This window comes from Elgaria multicarinata, chromosome 1 (assembly GCF_023053635.1).
Source record: "Elgaria multicarinata webbii isolate HBS135686 ecotype San Diego chromosome 1, rElgMul1.1.pri, whole genome shotgun sequence".
NCBI classification, from domain to species: Eukaryota; Metazoa; Chordata; class Lepidosauria; order Squamata; family Anguidae; genus Elgaria; species Elgaria multicarinata.
In genome coordinates this window covers 120,126,657-120,139,764 of record NC_086171.1, presented here as the reverse complement: position 1 = coordinate 120,139,764, position 13,108 = coordinate 120,126,657, and the positions used below count along the sequence as shown (strand labels likewise).

General features: G+C 42.5%; 1 protein-coding gene across 4 annotated transcripts in view; it reads right to left on the bottom strand.

Moving 5' to 3' along the window:
* COL11A1 (collagen type XI alpha 1 chain) overlaps nucleotides 1-13,108 on the bottom strand; it is a 301,741-nt gene that overhangs the window by 157,188 nt on the left and 131,445 nt on the right. For all 4 annotated transcript variants that reach the window (XM_063135577.1, XM_063135570.1, XM_063135593.1 and 1 more), the window contains 5 exons: nucleotides 9,904-9,945; nucleotides 9,482-9,544; nucleotides 5,814-5,888; nucleotides 5,283-5,366; nucleotides 4,023-4,079 (listed from right to left, as the gene is read on the bottom strand). In XM_063135577.1, coding sequence (XP_062991647.1) covers nucleotides 4,023-4,079; nucleotides 5,283-5,366; nucleotides 5,814-5,888; nucleotides 9,482-9,544; nucleotides 9,904-9,945 — 321 coding nt within the window. The remainder of the gene's footprint in view (nucleotides 1-4,022; nucleotides 4,080-5,282; nucleotides 5,367-5,813; nucleotides 5,889-9,481; nucleotides 9,545-9,903; nucleotides 9,946-13,108) is intronic.

The following is a 13,108-nucleotide window of genomic DNA, read 5'->3' as shown; positions in this document are numbered from 1 at the left end:
GAACAGTTTTGTTCCCCCCTCCAAAAAAAATGCTTTCGTATACTGTGGGCCAATAGCAGAGCTACATGGACCAAAGGATATGAACCAGAATTATGGGGCAGAGAGCAATTTACTTTGATGTTTCATTTCACCATCAGCAAGCCATGGATTTTAAAGCAATACCACACTGTTTTGAGAAGGGGGTGATACACACACTAATATTACACCTGCATAAAATTAAAGAACATTAACCTTATTCTGAGTTTCTCAAGGGCTAATGAAATTCATTCCATCCATTGACCTACTCCTGGGGGGGGCCACAAGAACTTACCTTGCCTGTAGCTGGCCATATCTCCTCCTCACTCACCAATACTAACAGCGACTCGTGCAATCTCCTTACTATACACACTTGTTGCTCACTACCATTGTCCACATCATCCTCACACTGGGGAGAAGAGGATTAAAGAGCTCTTCTGCTGTGATTTGGCTCTTGGAGAAATAAGATGTGGTTCATAATAAGAGGAAGAGCTTGGGACTGGAGACTATGGGTAGCCACACTGAACCAATGGGACACCAATTACCTGCTTTCATTGTAAGGCCTCCACTTGTCTTCATGAACAGCATCTGTTCCATTATTTTCTAGTGCAGAACTGAATATTACCCCTGCCCCCTACACACAGACACACAGTTTCACTGGGACAATTGTCCTCCAAAAAAGCTTTACCACCACTTCAAGCTTTGAGAATCAATGATGCTCAAGCTTGTCAAGATTCTCCAAGCTCCACTTTGAAGCGCGGACCACCTCCCGATTTCAATTTTGAACTGTTTTTCTGTTCGAACAGAAAAAAGTGTGTATTTCAGTATGGATTTTTTGAAAATGCACATCCAAATGCACACTTTCCCATCACTGACTAAAGCATGTGTGCTATATGGGACTGCCCTTAAGGCTGTTCCAGAAGCTGAGGCTAATGCAGAATGTAGCATCTCAGCTATTGTCAGGAGCTGCCTCTTTTCAGCATATAACTTGTTTGCTGGAGGTATTGCAATGGCTGCCTATTGGCTAACAGGCCAGGTTTAAGGTTTTGGCATTAGTGTACAAAGCCCTAAACAACTTGGGACCAGAGGCCGATCTACACCAAGCAGGATATAGCAGTTTTAAAACAGTATGAAAACAGTATATGTAATGTGTCCTGGGCCTGAACAGTTTTCATAACCCTTATAAACCGCCATAAGCAGTAGTGTAGATCCTGCCCAGGATACCTTAGAGAGTTCTTTCTCCCTGCCTGGTCACTGAGGACATTGGAGATCATGCTCCTGGTGGTTCCACATGGACCTTTGGCCCGATTAGAGTCCACCAGAAGAAGAGTCTTTAGTGTGGTGGGCCCTTTTCTTTGGAATGTGCTGCCTTTGGAGGTCACACTAGGCTGCTTCTGGCACCAGCTGAAAACAACTCTATTCCAGGAAACTTCCTCAACTGACCAGCTGTTTTTATTGGTCCTTTGTTTTAAATTGAACAAGTTTAATATACTTGTTTAATCTTACTTTTTTACTGTATATCCCTATGTGCACCACTCCAGAATTGATTTTAGATATGGAGCAGTATATAAATATTGTAAATAAATAAATAAATAAATAAATGTGTATATATTTTTTTAAAAAAGTTTATTTTTAAGGTGCTCTAAAGCTTGTATTTTGGGAGCATGATCTCAAGCTTCCAAAAACTGTGCTCCTGTTCATGATTAGCCTTGCCAACGGGGCAAATGTGACTTAAAAACCAAACAAAACTATGTTCTCATCCATCCCCTATTCCCTTTGGAGGAAAGAAGGAACTCCGTCACACTGTTCATGCTGTTGAGGCAGCTCCTGCACCACTTGATGCAGCGGCAGAGCATTTTTTGTTAAAACACACACACACACACACACACACACACACACACACACACACACACAGAAGCTAACCCTCTCCTTCCTCGCCTGTCAAGGTTCAAAAATTAGTAAAATTTGCCAAGCCTACAAAGATTATTCCAATCTTTGGGGTTTTTTTGGTTTGGTTTTGACCACATACCCACAAAAATGACCAAAAGGCCTGGGACAAAATTCCAGCCATCATTTTTATTTCCCTTTCCCTGACTTGTCACAGGGAGGTTAGAACTGAAACTAAGGCACAGTGTTGACCAACCTGCTTGTGCCAATCAGAGGCACCACATACTACATTAGAAACTAAATATATCCTTTCACTCTGGATGCTATGCTTCCTCTTGACCTTTGTGTCTAAGGATTTTTTTTCCAACAGAAAAAAAGAAAAAAAAAGTAGGTAATTGCTAAGGTCTCTCAAGGGACTACTGGGTTTATATAAAGCCTGTAATCTTGGTTGTGCTAACTATCATTTTATATTGTTGTAAATACACTTGGATAGCTTCTAAAGAGAATAGTAACTGCTTAACTGCAGCATTTAAGGGAATCATTTGATTATCTCTGTCAGCAGAGTATCAGTTTCGTAAAAGAGGAAACCATCATTAGAAGAAAATTGCTCAGGTGATTTAGCAACGGCAATGCAAGTGTTCTGCTTTTATCGCTTAAACATTTAGAATCCCGGCAGATGTCAAAGCTCCATCCTATGAGTCTGCAGTACAGAAGCCTGTAATTTTGTTCCACTTATTATCCAATCTAGATATTCAGCTGAGACCATCTGTTTGTTTGTTTTTAAAGCTCCACACTGAAATCAGTAGCCTCCTCAGTTCTGAATGAATCTAATGCTCATCGTGACAAGCTAGGGGATGGCAAACTAATCCTGAGCTACACGTTTGCAGCTCAATTGTTCAATGAAGACAGGGTGGGAATGTGAAAGAGGGAAGAACCCACCCACCCTTAAAAAAACTGGGGGGGGGGGTGTGGGAGATATTCTAGGACTTTCTGATGACCTGAAGGAACATCCTGGGAAATGTGTTGACCATAGAAAGAAAATTTGACTTCCATATATGGAGAGATTTTAAGACATTTTATTGCCAGAGGCAAAGGACAAGATGGTGCACCACTAGGGTGACCATATGAAAAGGAGGACAGGGCTCCTGTATCTTTAACAGTTGTATTGAAAAGGGAATGTCAGCAAGTGTCATTTGTATATATGGAGAACCTGGTGAAATTCCCTCTTCATCACAACAGTTAAAGGTGCAGGAGCTATACTAGAGTGACCAGATTTAAAAGAGGACAGGGCACCTGCAACTTTAACTGTTGTGATTAAGAGGAAATTTCCCCAGGTTCCCCGTATATACAAATGACACCTGTTGAAATTCCTTTTTCAATACAACTGTTAAAGATACAGGAGCCCTGTCCTCCTTTTCATATGGTCACCCTATGCACCACCACCACCACAAGCACCACATATTTCATGTTGGGTGACCATATGAAAAGGAGGATGGGGCTCCTGTACCTTTAACAGTTGTATAGAAAAGGGATTTTCAACAGGTGTCATTTGTATGCATGCAACACCTGGTGAAATTCCTTCTTCATCACAATTAAAGCTGCAGGAGCCCTGACCATTTCTATATCTGGTCAGAGGGCAGGGCTCCTGCAGCTTTAACTGTTGTGGTGTAGAGGGAATTTCACCAGGTCCTGCACACATACAAATGGCACCTGCTGAAATTCCTTTTTCTACAGTACTGTTAAAGATACAGGAGCCCTGTCCTCCTTTAGGTCACCCTATTTCATGTAGAGAAGCTGACTGCACTGTCAAGTGAATCTTATGCCAATACTGATGATGGGTCCATCATTAGGTCCTCCACTGCACCTAAAAGCAGCAGGCTAGCTTTGTGGGTGAGGGGCAGGCCACCGGGCACACATGGCGCTTTTCTCCAACACCTTACCAGCCCTCAGCATTTGCTGCCTGAAGCAGCTGTCTCACTCTACCTAACGGTAGGGCTAGCCTTGAGAGATCCTGATTTCAACATCTCCTACAAAACCCTGAGCCAATCACATCATACTGCAACTGAGATAAGACACTGGAAAGATTGGACAATGATTGTTTGCTTCTTAGTTTAACATACCACAGGACCTGGTCTTCCGGTAAGTCCCATAGGGCCAGGTGGACCCCTCATGGCAATCTGTGATTTAAAAAGAAATAAACATTCAACATGTGTTGCATGTTTGAGAACAAAAGATCATAAGAAGTGTCATGCTGGATGAGACTGAGGGTTCATCTAAATCAGCACTCTGTTCACACAGTGGCCAACCAGCTGTCAACCAGAGGCCAACAAAGCAGGAAACGATGCAACAACACCCTCCCGCCCATGTTCCCCAGCAACTGGTGCACACAGGCTTACTGCCTTGAATACTGTAGGTAGCACATAACCATCAGGGCTAGTATGAACCGCCCAGAGATCTTCGGCTATTGTGCGGTATAAAAATGTAATAAATAAATAAATAAATAAATAGTAGCCATTGATAGCCTTCGCCTCCAGGAATTTATCCAACCCCCTTTTAAAGCCATCCAAATTGGTGGCCATCACTACACCTTGGGGTAGCGAATTCCATAGTTTATCTTTGTGCTGTGTGAAGAAGTAGTTCTTTTTATTTGTCCTGTATCTCCCACCAATCAGCTTCATGGGATGAGCCCGGGTTCTAGTATTATGGAAGAGGGAGAAAAATGCCTCCTATCCACATTCTCCACACCATGCATAATTTTGTACAATGAGCCATGCTTTACTGCTAGCAACATCTACCAGAGGTGTTAACTTCCACCCACTGATAGATACAATGTGATCTGAACAGCAGGATCTCAGATTCTACATGCGTATGAGAAGATTGTCCTTCTGCAAAATCCAGTAGCTTGTGCACAATACTAGGAATTTCAGAATCTCCTCTTTTTCATCAACACTTTTCAATTCATTTCTTCGTTTTCTTTCTTCTTTTTTAAAAGTCCTACCCCCTCCTCCAAAGATGGCAGGGGAAAGCTATGGTTTTTTCTCCCTTTAAAACTTACACAAATCTTGTAAGGAAATTCTGGCTTTATCATATGGCCAAGGAAGAAAATGTGTGAAAATTATGCTGCATGTTCTTGCTGGAAGGGACCCAGAAAACAGCAACGATCTGGGTGGATTCATACCAAAGAAGGTGAGGGCTTCTTCATATCCCCATCTCACTCTCCTTCGAGCAGGGCTGCAGAATCTGCAGTTCGAGAGCCATATGTGGTCCTCGGCCTAATTTTAACCCCCTCTCTTGAATTCAGCCCCTGATATCTTTCTCATTTAATGCACACCTGGACAGGAAAAGCCCCACTCCCTTTCCTTAAAGTGTTTTGCTCTTACCCTGGCTTGCTGAAGAATAGCTTGAGCTTGAGCCTCCTGAGCTGAGATTGCTGGTCCCTTCTCACCACCTCCACCATAGCGGAACTGTAGGGAAGGATCAAGTTTTAAAACAAAACTCCATTAAACACGTTAGAAATAGCCTCTTGTTGTTCCAGGTAACTGGCTGGGATATGCTGGGCATTGTAGGGCTTTGTTCTGTCTAAACATGCATAGGATTGTGCCCTAACTTGCTAAAATGAAATAGTTTTAGGTTATGAATACCAATTCTAGTTCACTCATCAAGAGAGCTGCAAGGCTCTTTCCCCTCCACCTCTCCTCAATAGACCAGTCTGGTTTATCGAGGCAGCAAAGCCAGAAGAGAAGGGAAGGGAAAGGCTGGATTTTCAACTGCAAATTGTGAATTTCATTCCTAAAACACTCCCAACGAAGGGAGATATTTTGCTGGATCTAGCCAAAGGCATAACCAGTAACCCTTCTACACTGATATCTCCATTAGCTTTTTGGAAAGGATGGAATTTGGTAAGCACTTACCGGCAACATTAACATGGTACCTGGGGGCCCAGCTAAGCCATCAGCACCTGGAAGACCAGGACGTCCTGGTGGACCCTAGGAGAGATGAAGGAGATGCAAAAAGTTATATATTTGACATACATTTGTTGGAAACATCTTGCTAGTTAAAGGCAGCTTTCCCCAACGTGGTCACCTCCAGATGTTTTGCCTACAATTCCCAGCTTTCCTGACCATTAACCATGATAGCTGGGCTGATGGGAGTTGAAGTCCTAAACAACTCAAAGGTACCAGGTTGATGAAAGCTCTTTTAGGATATATATTCTCTACTGTAAGTTTTTCCACATTGAATATTTTATTTATTTAAATGTTTATTTGTTTGTGTATTTCAATTATTTATATGCTGCCTTTTAGGGCAGCTTACAAGTTTTGCAAAAACTACTACTATGGCAACAAGAGAGAGGGCCTTCTCTGTGGTGGCCCCCAACTGTGAAACAATCTCCCTGACGAGGCCCGCCTGGCGCCAACATTATTATATTTTTGGTGCCAGGTCGAGACTTTTCTCTTCTTCCAGGCATTGAGCAATATGAAATGAGCCTGGGACTCTTTTTTTAGGCTCATCATTTTTAAAGTTGTTATACTTTAAATGTGGTTTTAAATGTATGGGTATATTGTATGTTTTTGTGGTTTTAAATTTTTGCATATTGTTTTTAAATGTCTTAATATTATGTAAACCGCCCAGAGAGCTTCAGCTATGGGGCGGTATACAAGTGCAATAAATAATAATAATAATAATAATAATAATAACAACAACAACAACAACAACAACAGCAGCAACACAAATTATGTTTGGCAAAGCACTGCAGGTACTAACTTTGCAGTATACATAATGGATGTAAGGCTGTGTTCAGCATTTTTCTGATTATTTAATATTGAAGTCCAGTTAAAATATAGAGCCATAGCAATTTTAGAGAAAGGGCAATGATATGGACATTCATTTTCCTTCAGCAGTGAAACTCTTCTTCTAGTGAGTATTTTCCCACTCCACAGTAATGGCAGAACTCATGGATTTTCCCACTCCACTCTAAAGGTAAAACTATTGGGCTCATGTGAATCAGCAATGGAAAGTGATGCCTGTAACTACCAGACAACTGAAGCTGAAACTACAGCTTGCTGTGTTGTCCAAACCTGGCAGGAGGGAGCTGTGTGAGGGTTAAACAACCCTTGCATAACCCTAAAATAGGCCATGAGTTCGGCAAGGTCTGTTTGACCCTCACACAACCACCCACTCTTTGGGTTTTGATGACACAACAAGTCATGGTCATGGCTTGAATATTCAAAATAGCCACTGGCACATGCCATGGACCACAGTGGCTTAAAATTGATGTTGTTGGGAGCTTCGCACAGAGCTTTGATTGCTACGAATGGCAGGTGAAGGTATGTGAATTCCTAGGCTTCTTCCTCCAGCCACAGCTTGGAATGGGAATATTGGCTGATAAAATTATTGAAAACAATAGATAAATACAGTAGTTTGGATCCTTGAGTAAGTGAAGAGAAGGAAGTTCATAGAAGGAAATGTTCCTCTTCCAAGTCCCCTGTAGAAAAGTCTCTTTGGAGAATCAGGGGACCCCCTGAACAATGTGGTATAGTGTCTGATGGGTCACTGTGGAATGGGGGAATTGCCCCATGTCAGGGAGACCTCAACACAAGTTGGGGTTCTTCCCCCTTCTCCCAGAAGCCTCCTGTTCCCAATCCCACATCTTTTAAGATGGGTCTGCGATCAGGCTTTTCAAGTGGCTGCAGGGGGGGAGGGGAAATTTGCCTGGCATGAACTTCCTCCTGTTCAATTACATAAATGTGAACGGGTCTGTGTAGGTGTGTGTGTGTGTGTACCATTTGTGATATACATTTTTGTATAGAATTACAACAATCTCCAGTTAAGCCACAAACATGAAGTGTATTCTCAGTGTCTCCTGACAGAAGTAGTTCAGTACAGTCATTTGTAATGGTAAAAGAAATTCATTTGACATCAGTCATAGAACAAAATCTTCTCAATTTGAACATGATTAGATCGTTTTAATTATACTAATTGCAAGCGCATAAAAAGAACTAGTGACAAGACACAGAAGCTTTAAATCAAAGCACTGTTAGAGAAACGAATATAAAGATGTTTTTTGAATAATATATTTTCTAAAATATTTATCAATGGGCTTTTAAACATGCTACTGACAAAGGCTTCCAGACACAGCTTTTATCTTGCAATCGTCCTGCCTTATTCACGGAATTTTACAGGGGGTCCAGTCACCACCTTCCATTTGTAACCCTCCTATATTTTTCTACTGCATCTTACTTTTTTGATTAGGAACCTTCTATCTGGAAGGACCCCAAGATACAGAAGGTTACATCTGCATGCCTAAAGTTAAGTAGGCATAATGCTGTTTTTAATATTGCATAGGCACCCTGGGAAGAATGTAACATTTAAAACTTCAGATGTTTTAGAAGGAATTAATATACTAAAATTTAATGAAAGACTTGTTGCACCTGGAAAAATATACAGAAAGGATGAGGCATATCATCTCATGGAGATAGTCTTATACACATTAAAGTAGACCTATCAGTAGCTATTCACCAGTTAAATGGTACCTCAATGTTCAAAGACAGTATATCTCCATTTGCGAAAAACAATGCCCTATGCCTCCTAAGCGAGCTTGCTGCCCTCAGTTGCAATGGAGAATGCTATCCCATTGCCAGTATCAAACTAAGATTCCATTGCCAATCTACGCAGCTTCTGCACATAGAACTGGGAGGTATATTGTTGTTCACCCCAGGCAGCAAAATGTCTTGAACCATTCCTGATTTCTCCCCTGGGAGAGATATGACAAGTTCTCCTTCAGATGTGATGGAAAGCAAAGGAAACAGAAAGACAGCTCAGTTGCACTTCCTCTTCACCCATGGATTATCACATCCAAATCAACTCAAGGTCACCTATGGATAGTTTAGGAATAAGCAGACATGGGCTGGTCGCATTTTTAAGTCAACCCAGAAAAACCAGATTATAATTGATGGTGTGCCCTCTGACTCTCAGGCTTCTAGGCCCTGATGTACTGCTCATTTTAAAGTCTCCTGTCATACTCAGTCAACTTGGACACAAGAATATCCAAAGCATTAGTGGAGCCTGAGGGCTTCAAGACATACAGAGAGTTCTCTCTGCTGCTCCCATCATCTCTAGTAAGTCCATCAGGTCAACTGGAGAGGACAGCAGTGGCAGAAAGGACCTCATTTGTAACTTGAAGACTGCAGGGCACTCTTAGGCCTCAAGGCCCTGGTTGCACAGGGATAGAAGAGTCTTACTAATACTCAGAGGCCTTTGCTGCATTCCGTTATTTCAGATTGGACCAGAGTCTTTGGAGTCCCAAGACTAACCTCAAATGGATCTAACCTGACCTCTTGAGTCCACCGTCAGGATAAGATTATTATTTTTAACCAGATTTCAGAGAATTTTACTGTGCCCCTTATGTAGTGGAGTAAACTGTTATGATGCAATTGAAGTTTCTTAGGCCTCAAATATGATGGACTTGCTTCACCTGACAACACACAGAGCTGGTATTATTGTTTGATATGCCAGAGAACATATTTCTAACCACCTAAGCTGGCCCCCTTCCCGTGCTCATTTATAACCGACATTGACTTACCCTATCACCAGGGTCACCTGCAGGACCAGTGGGACCTTGTGTACCTGAGGGACCCATGAGACCCTATGAATAAAAACAACATGAATTAGTAACACTGAATAACGTCCTGCACTGGCGGTTTAGAACGCTACCAATTTTGGATCAAATGTTTGCAAAATGTTTTTGATGTGAGCCGGTTGTCAGTTTCTCAAAAGAAACAAGCAATTCACAACTATGTAAGCAGTGCTATTTCCAAGCACACCAATCTGAATTCATTGAAAAACCACGTAGTACACGTTACTCATGAAGAGCTATGCAAAATCCCAGCCCTAACTCTATCAAGCCAATGTGAAAACAAGGAATTTTACCAATTTAGCAGGATATTATTAATCTATATTAATTACATACGAATGAAAATAACATTTTGAAAAGCATATACATACGGGAGGCCCTGGAGGTCCTGGAGGTCCTTCGACAAGCATCCCCTATGAAAAAAAGGAAACCATTTTATACAATATTGATTTGAGAAAGGTTAAAAAGCACAGAATACACCACAACATTCTGTACGGAAATAGTTTGTCTTCTACAAATTTACTTATTTATTTATTACATTTCTATACCGCCGCATAGCTGAAGCTTTCTGGGCAGTTTACAAAAAGTTAAAAACAGTGAATATTAAAAACAAATATACAAAAATTAAAAACCATCAAAAGCATAAAAACAACAATATCCATTTAAAACAACTATTCTGGGGTCAGTTAAAAAAAACTCAGCATATGTTAACTGCCTGGGAGAAGGGAAAAGTCTTGACCTGGCACCGAAAAGATAACAATGTTGGCACCAGGTAAGCCTCGTCGGGGAGATCATTCCATACCTTGGGGGACACCACAGAAAAGGCCCGCTCCCTTGTTGCCATCCTTGGAGCTTCCCTCGGAGTAGGCATTTGGAGGAGGACCTTAGATGCTGAGTGTAGTGTATGGGTAGGTTCATGTCGGGAGAGGCGTTTCATCAGGTACGGTGGTCACAAGCCGTGTAAGGTTTTATAGAATAAAGCCAGCTCTTTGAATTGAGCTCAGAAACATATAGGCAGCCAATGCAAGTGGGCCAGAATCAGTCTTATATGTTCAAACCTTCTGGTTCTGGTTATCAATCTGGCAGCTGCATTTTACACAAGCTGCAGCTTCCGAACCATCTTCAAGGGCAGCCCCACGTAGAGTGCAGATACACCCATATCTGACATTTGTTGCATATTTCTACAACATTAAACTATTTTATAACTATTAAAGAGATTCTGGGTTGGATCCAGGATCTGCCTTCTGTGAGAAGAATGTTCTGAATGAGGAAGGTCCCCAATTTGGGGGGAATCCCTCCTCCTTGCCATACCACACTGCACTGCGTTCAGCAGCGCCTTTTGACTCTACGTGTAATATTTTCAGGGGGCTGCAGTGGGAAAAAGAGGCATGGAAGTCCACTTCTGTCAGCACAGTTGATCCAGTGTGAAGCTGGACCTGATCCCGTGTTTCCTTTTGCAGGCCACAACCTGCATTACATAGCATTTCTCATGCAACACACCAAATACCAGCTTTCAATATGACTTATCTTCATTTTCCCCAAGTCAAACTGGGACAAAGTACTCAACCAGTTCAAAAACTCATTTATAGGAATATCTGCCCCTTAACGATCACGTTTCTTTTTGCTCAGCTTCCGTATGGAGGTTGTTTGTGCTTGTTTGAAGCCTGTTACAAATATTCTTGGCTCCAATGGAAGTACACAGAGCTGCTGCTGAGCTGAAATTGTATGGAAATGGCAGTTGTATAAGCTGGAGCCTGCAGTATAAGGTGGGCACTGCAATTTGTGCAGTCACTGAGGCCATCTGTCAAGTGGCTGGAATTGGTCAAATCATGGCAGCCACATGCCCAACACTGCCAGTACCTCCACATGATCCTGCCTTAGTGGTATGCTAACATTCACCCGTTTTCATTTTCGGGATGCAAGTAGTGTTTCAGGGACACCCACACTATTTTCTGGACCTTTCTCCCGCTGTTGAGAATGTAAATGTGCTACTGCTTTTGGCACACACCCACACCCTGATTAGCCAGAGCTTCTTTCTCTTTTTTTGAGTGATCCCAGCCAATAAAATAATTCCATAGCCAATCAGATTCAGAACTGGGTAGGTGCTGAAATCACCAAGAACAGATAAAACTGAGGCAGAATGAGAGCAGTGCTCCCTGAACTAGTAACATGGCTGATCCTAGGCAATCAGGGATCACATGGTGAACTGAAGACAACGCTAAACCCATTCAGTAAAAGACTGTAACCCTGTTCAGACAACACGTTAAACTACGGTGGTTAAGCATTTTGACCTAAACATTATGGTTTAGTGTATCACGTGAACTATGACTTAGGACATGTCTAGACGAGGTGATATCCTGGGAATCGCCCCGGGATCATCCCTGTGTGTCCACATGACGTACAGGGGATCCTGGGAGCAGGGAGAGATGATCCCTCCTTTTCCCCAGGATATGGGCCTACACTTCTATCCCGACTTTTCCCATGGTCTCGGGATGATCCCGAGACTGCAGGAGGTGTGGGCTGCCATCCCTGTTTCATCACTAAATATTTGCTGCAAAACAGTTAGCAGCCAAAGCATGGGTTAGCATATTGTCTGAACAGGACTTGTGTGAACAGGCACTTTTATTGCCTTTTGCAGCCAGCCCAGAAAAAGTCCTGTAAGGGGGACACCTTTCAATGCAGATCAAAGTGTTAAAGATAATCACCCCTTCTTTCAGTTCAGCCCTAGTTGAAAAACCAGCATTGGCCCCACATACTCTCATGAACAATCACAAGGGGTCTGATAAGCACTCTCCATAGATCAGAGGTGGGGTACCTGTGACCCTCCAGATGCTGCTGACTACCACTCTCATCATCCCTGACCATAGGTTATGCTCCCTAGGACCAATGGGAGTTGGTGTCCAACAACATTTGGAGAGAAACAGGTCCGTCTGTCCCCCCCCCCCCCCCGCTTAGACTGCATCGTCAAACTCTTGTTGAACTATACCACATCAGCCTGGAAGCATCAGATCACAAGAGTGAATGCTCCATCATGTACAGAAAACAAGCGTATCAGGGAAGGTGAAGCTACAATGCGTCTCTCTTGACATCTAGATTTCTATGCACAGGGAATTTCTGTTTACATAAGTATTCAGTCATGCAGTTGTCCATCTGCAATCTGAAGCAGCTATTCTCTAGGAAGAATGTTATCATGGGCTGTGATAAAAGATTACTATAAACCCCATAAGTAACTATATTAGTCCTGCTGAGTTCAAGGAGGTTTATTCTTAAGCAGTAACGTTATGCACATTTGCCTGGGACTACAATCCACTGGGACTTACTCGTGAGTAGTATGGACAGGATCACATTGCAAGTCTGACACAGGCCAGAGCTAGACCTAAGGTTTATCCCTGGATCGTCCAGGGGTCAAATCTGTTCATGTAGGTGACACACAGGGGATCCAGTGCTCAGTCAGGGGCGAATCCTGGATGAACCCAGGATAAACCTTAGGTCTAGCTGTGGCCTTAATTAGGTTGCAGATTAGGATAATGCAATAATGCAAGCAAGAAATGAACTCGAGGAAGCCGTTTTAATGGC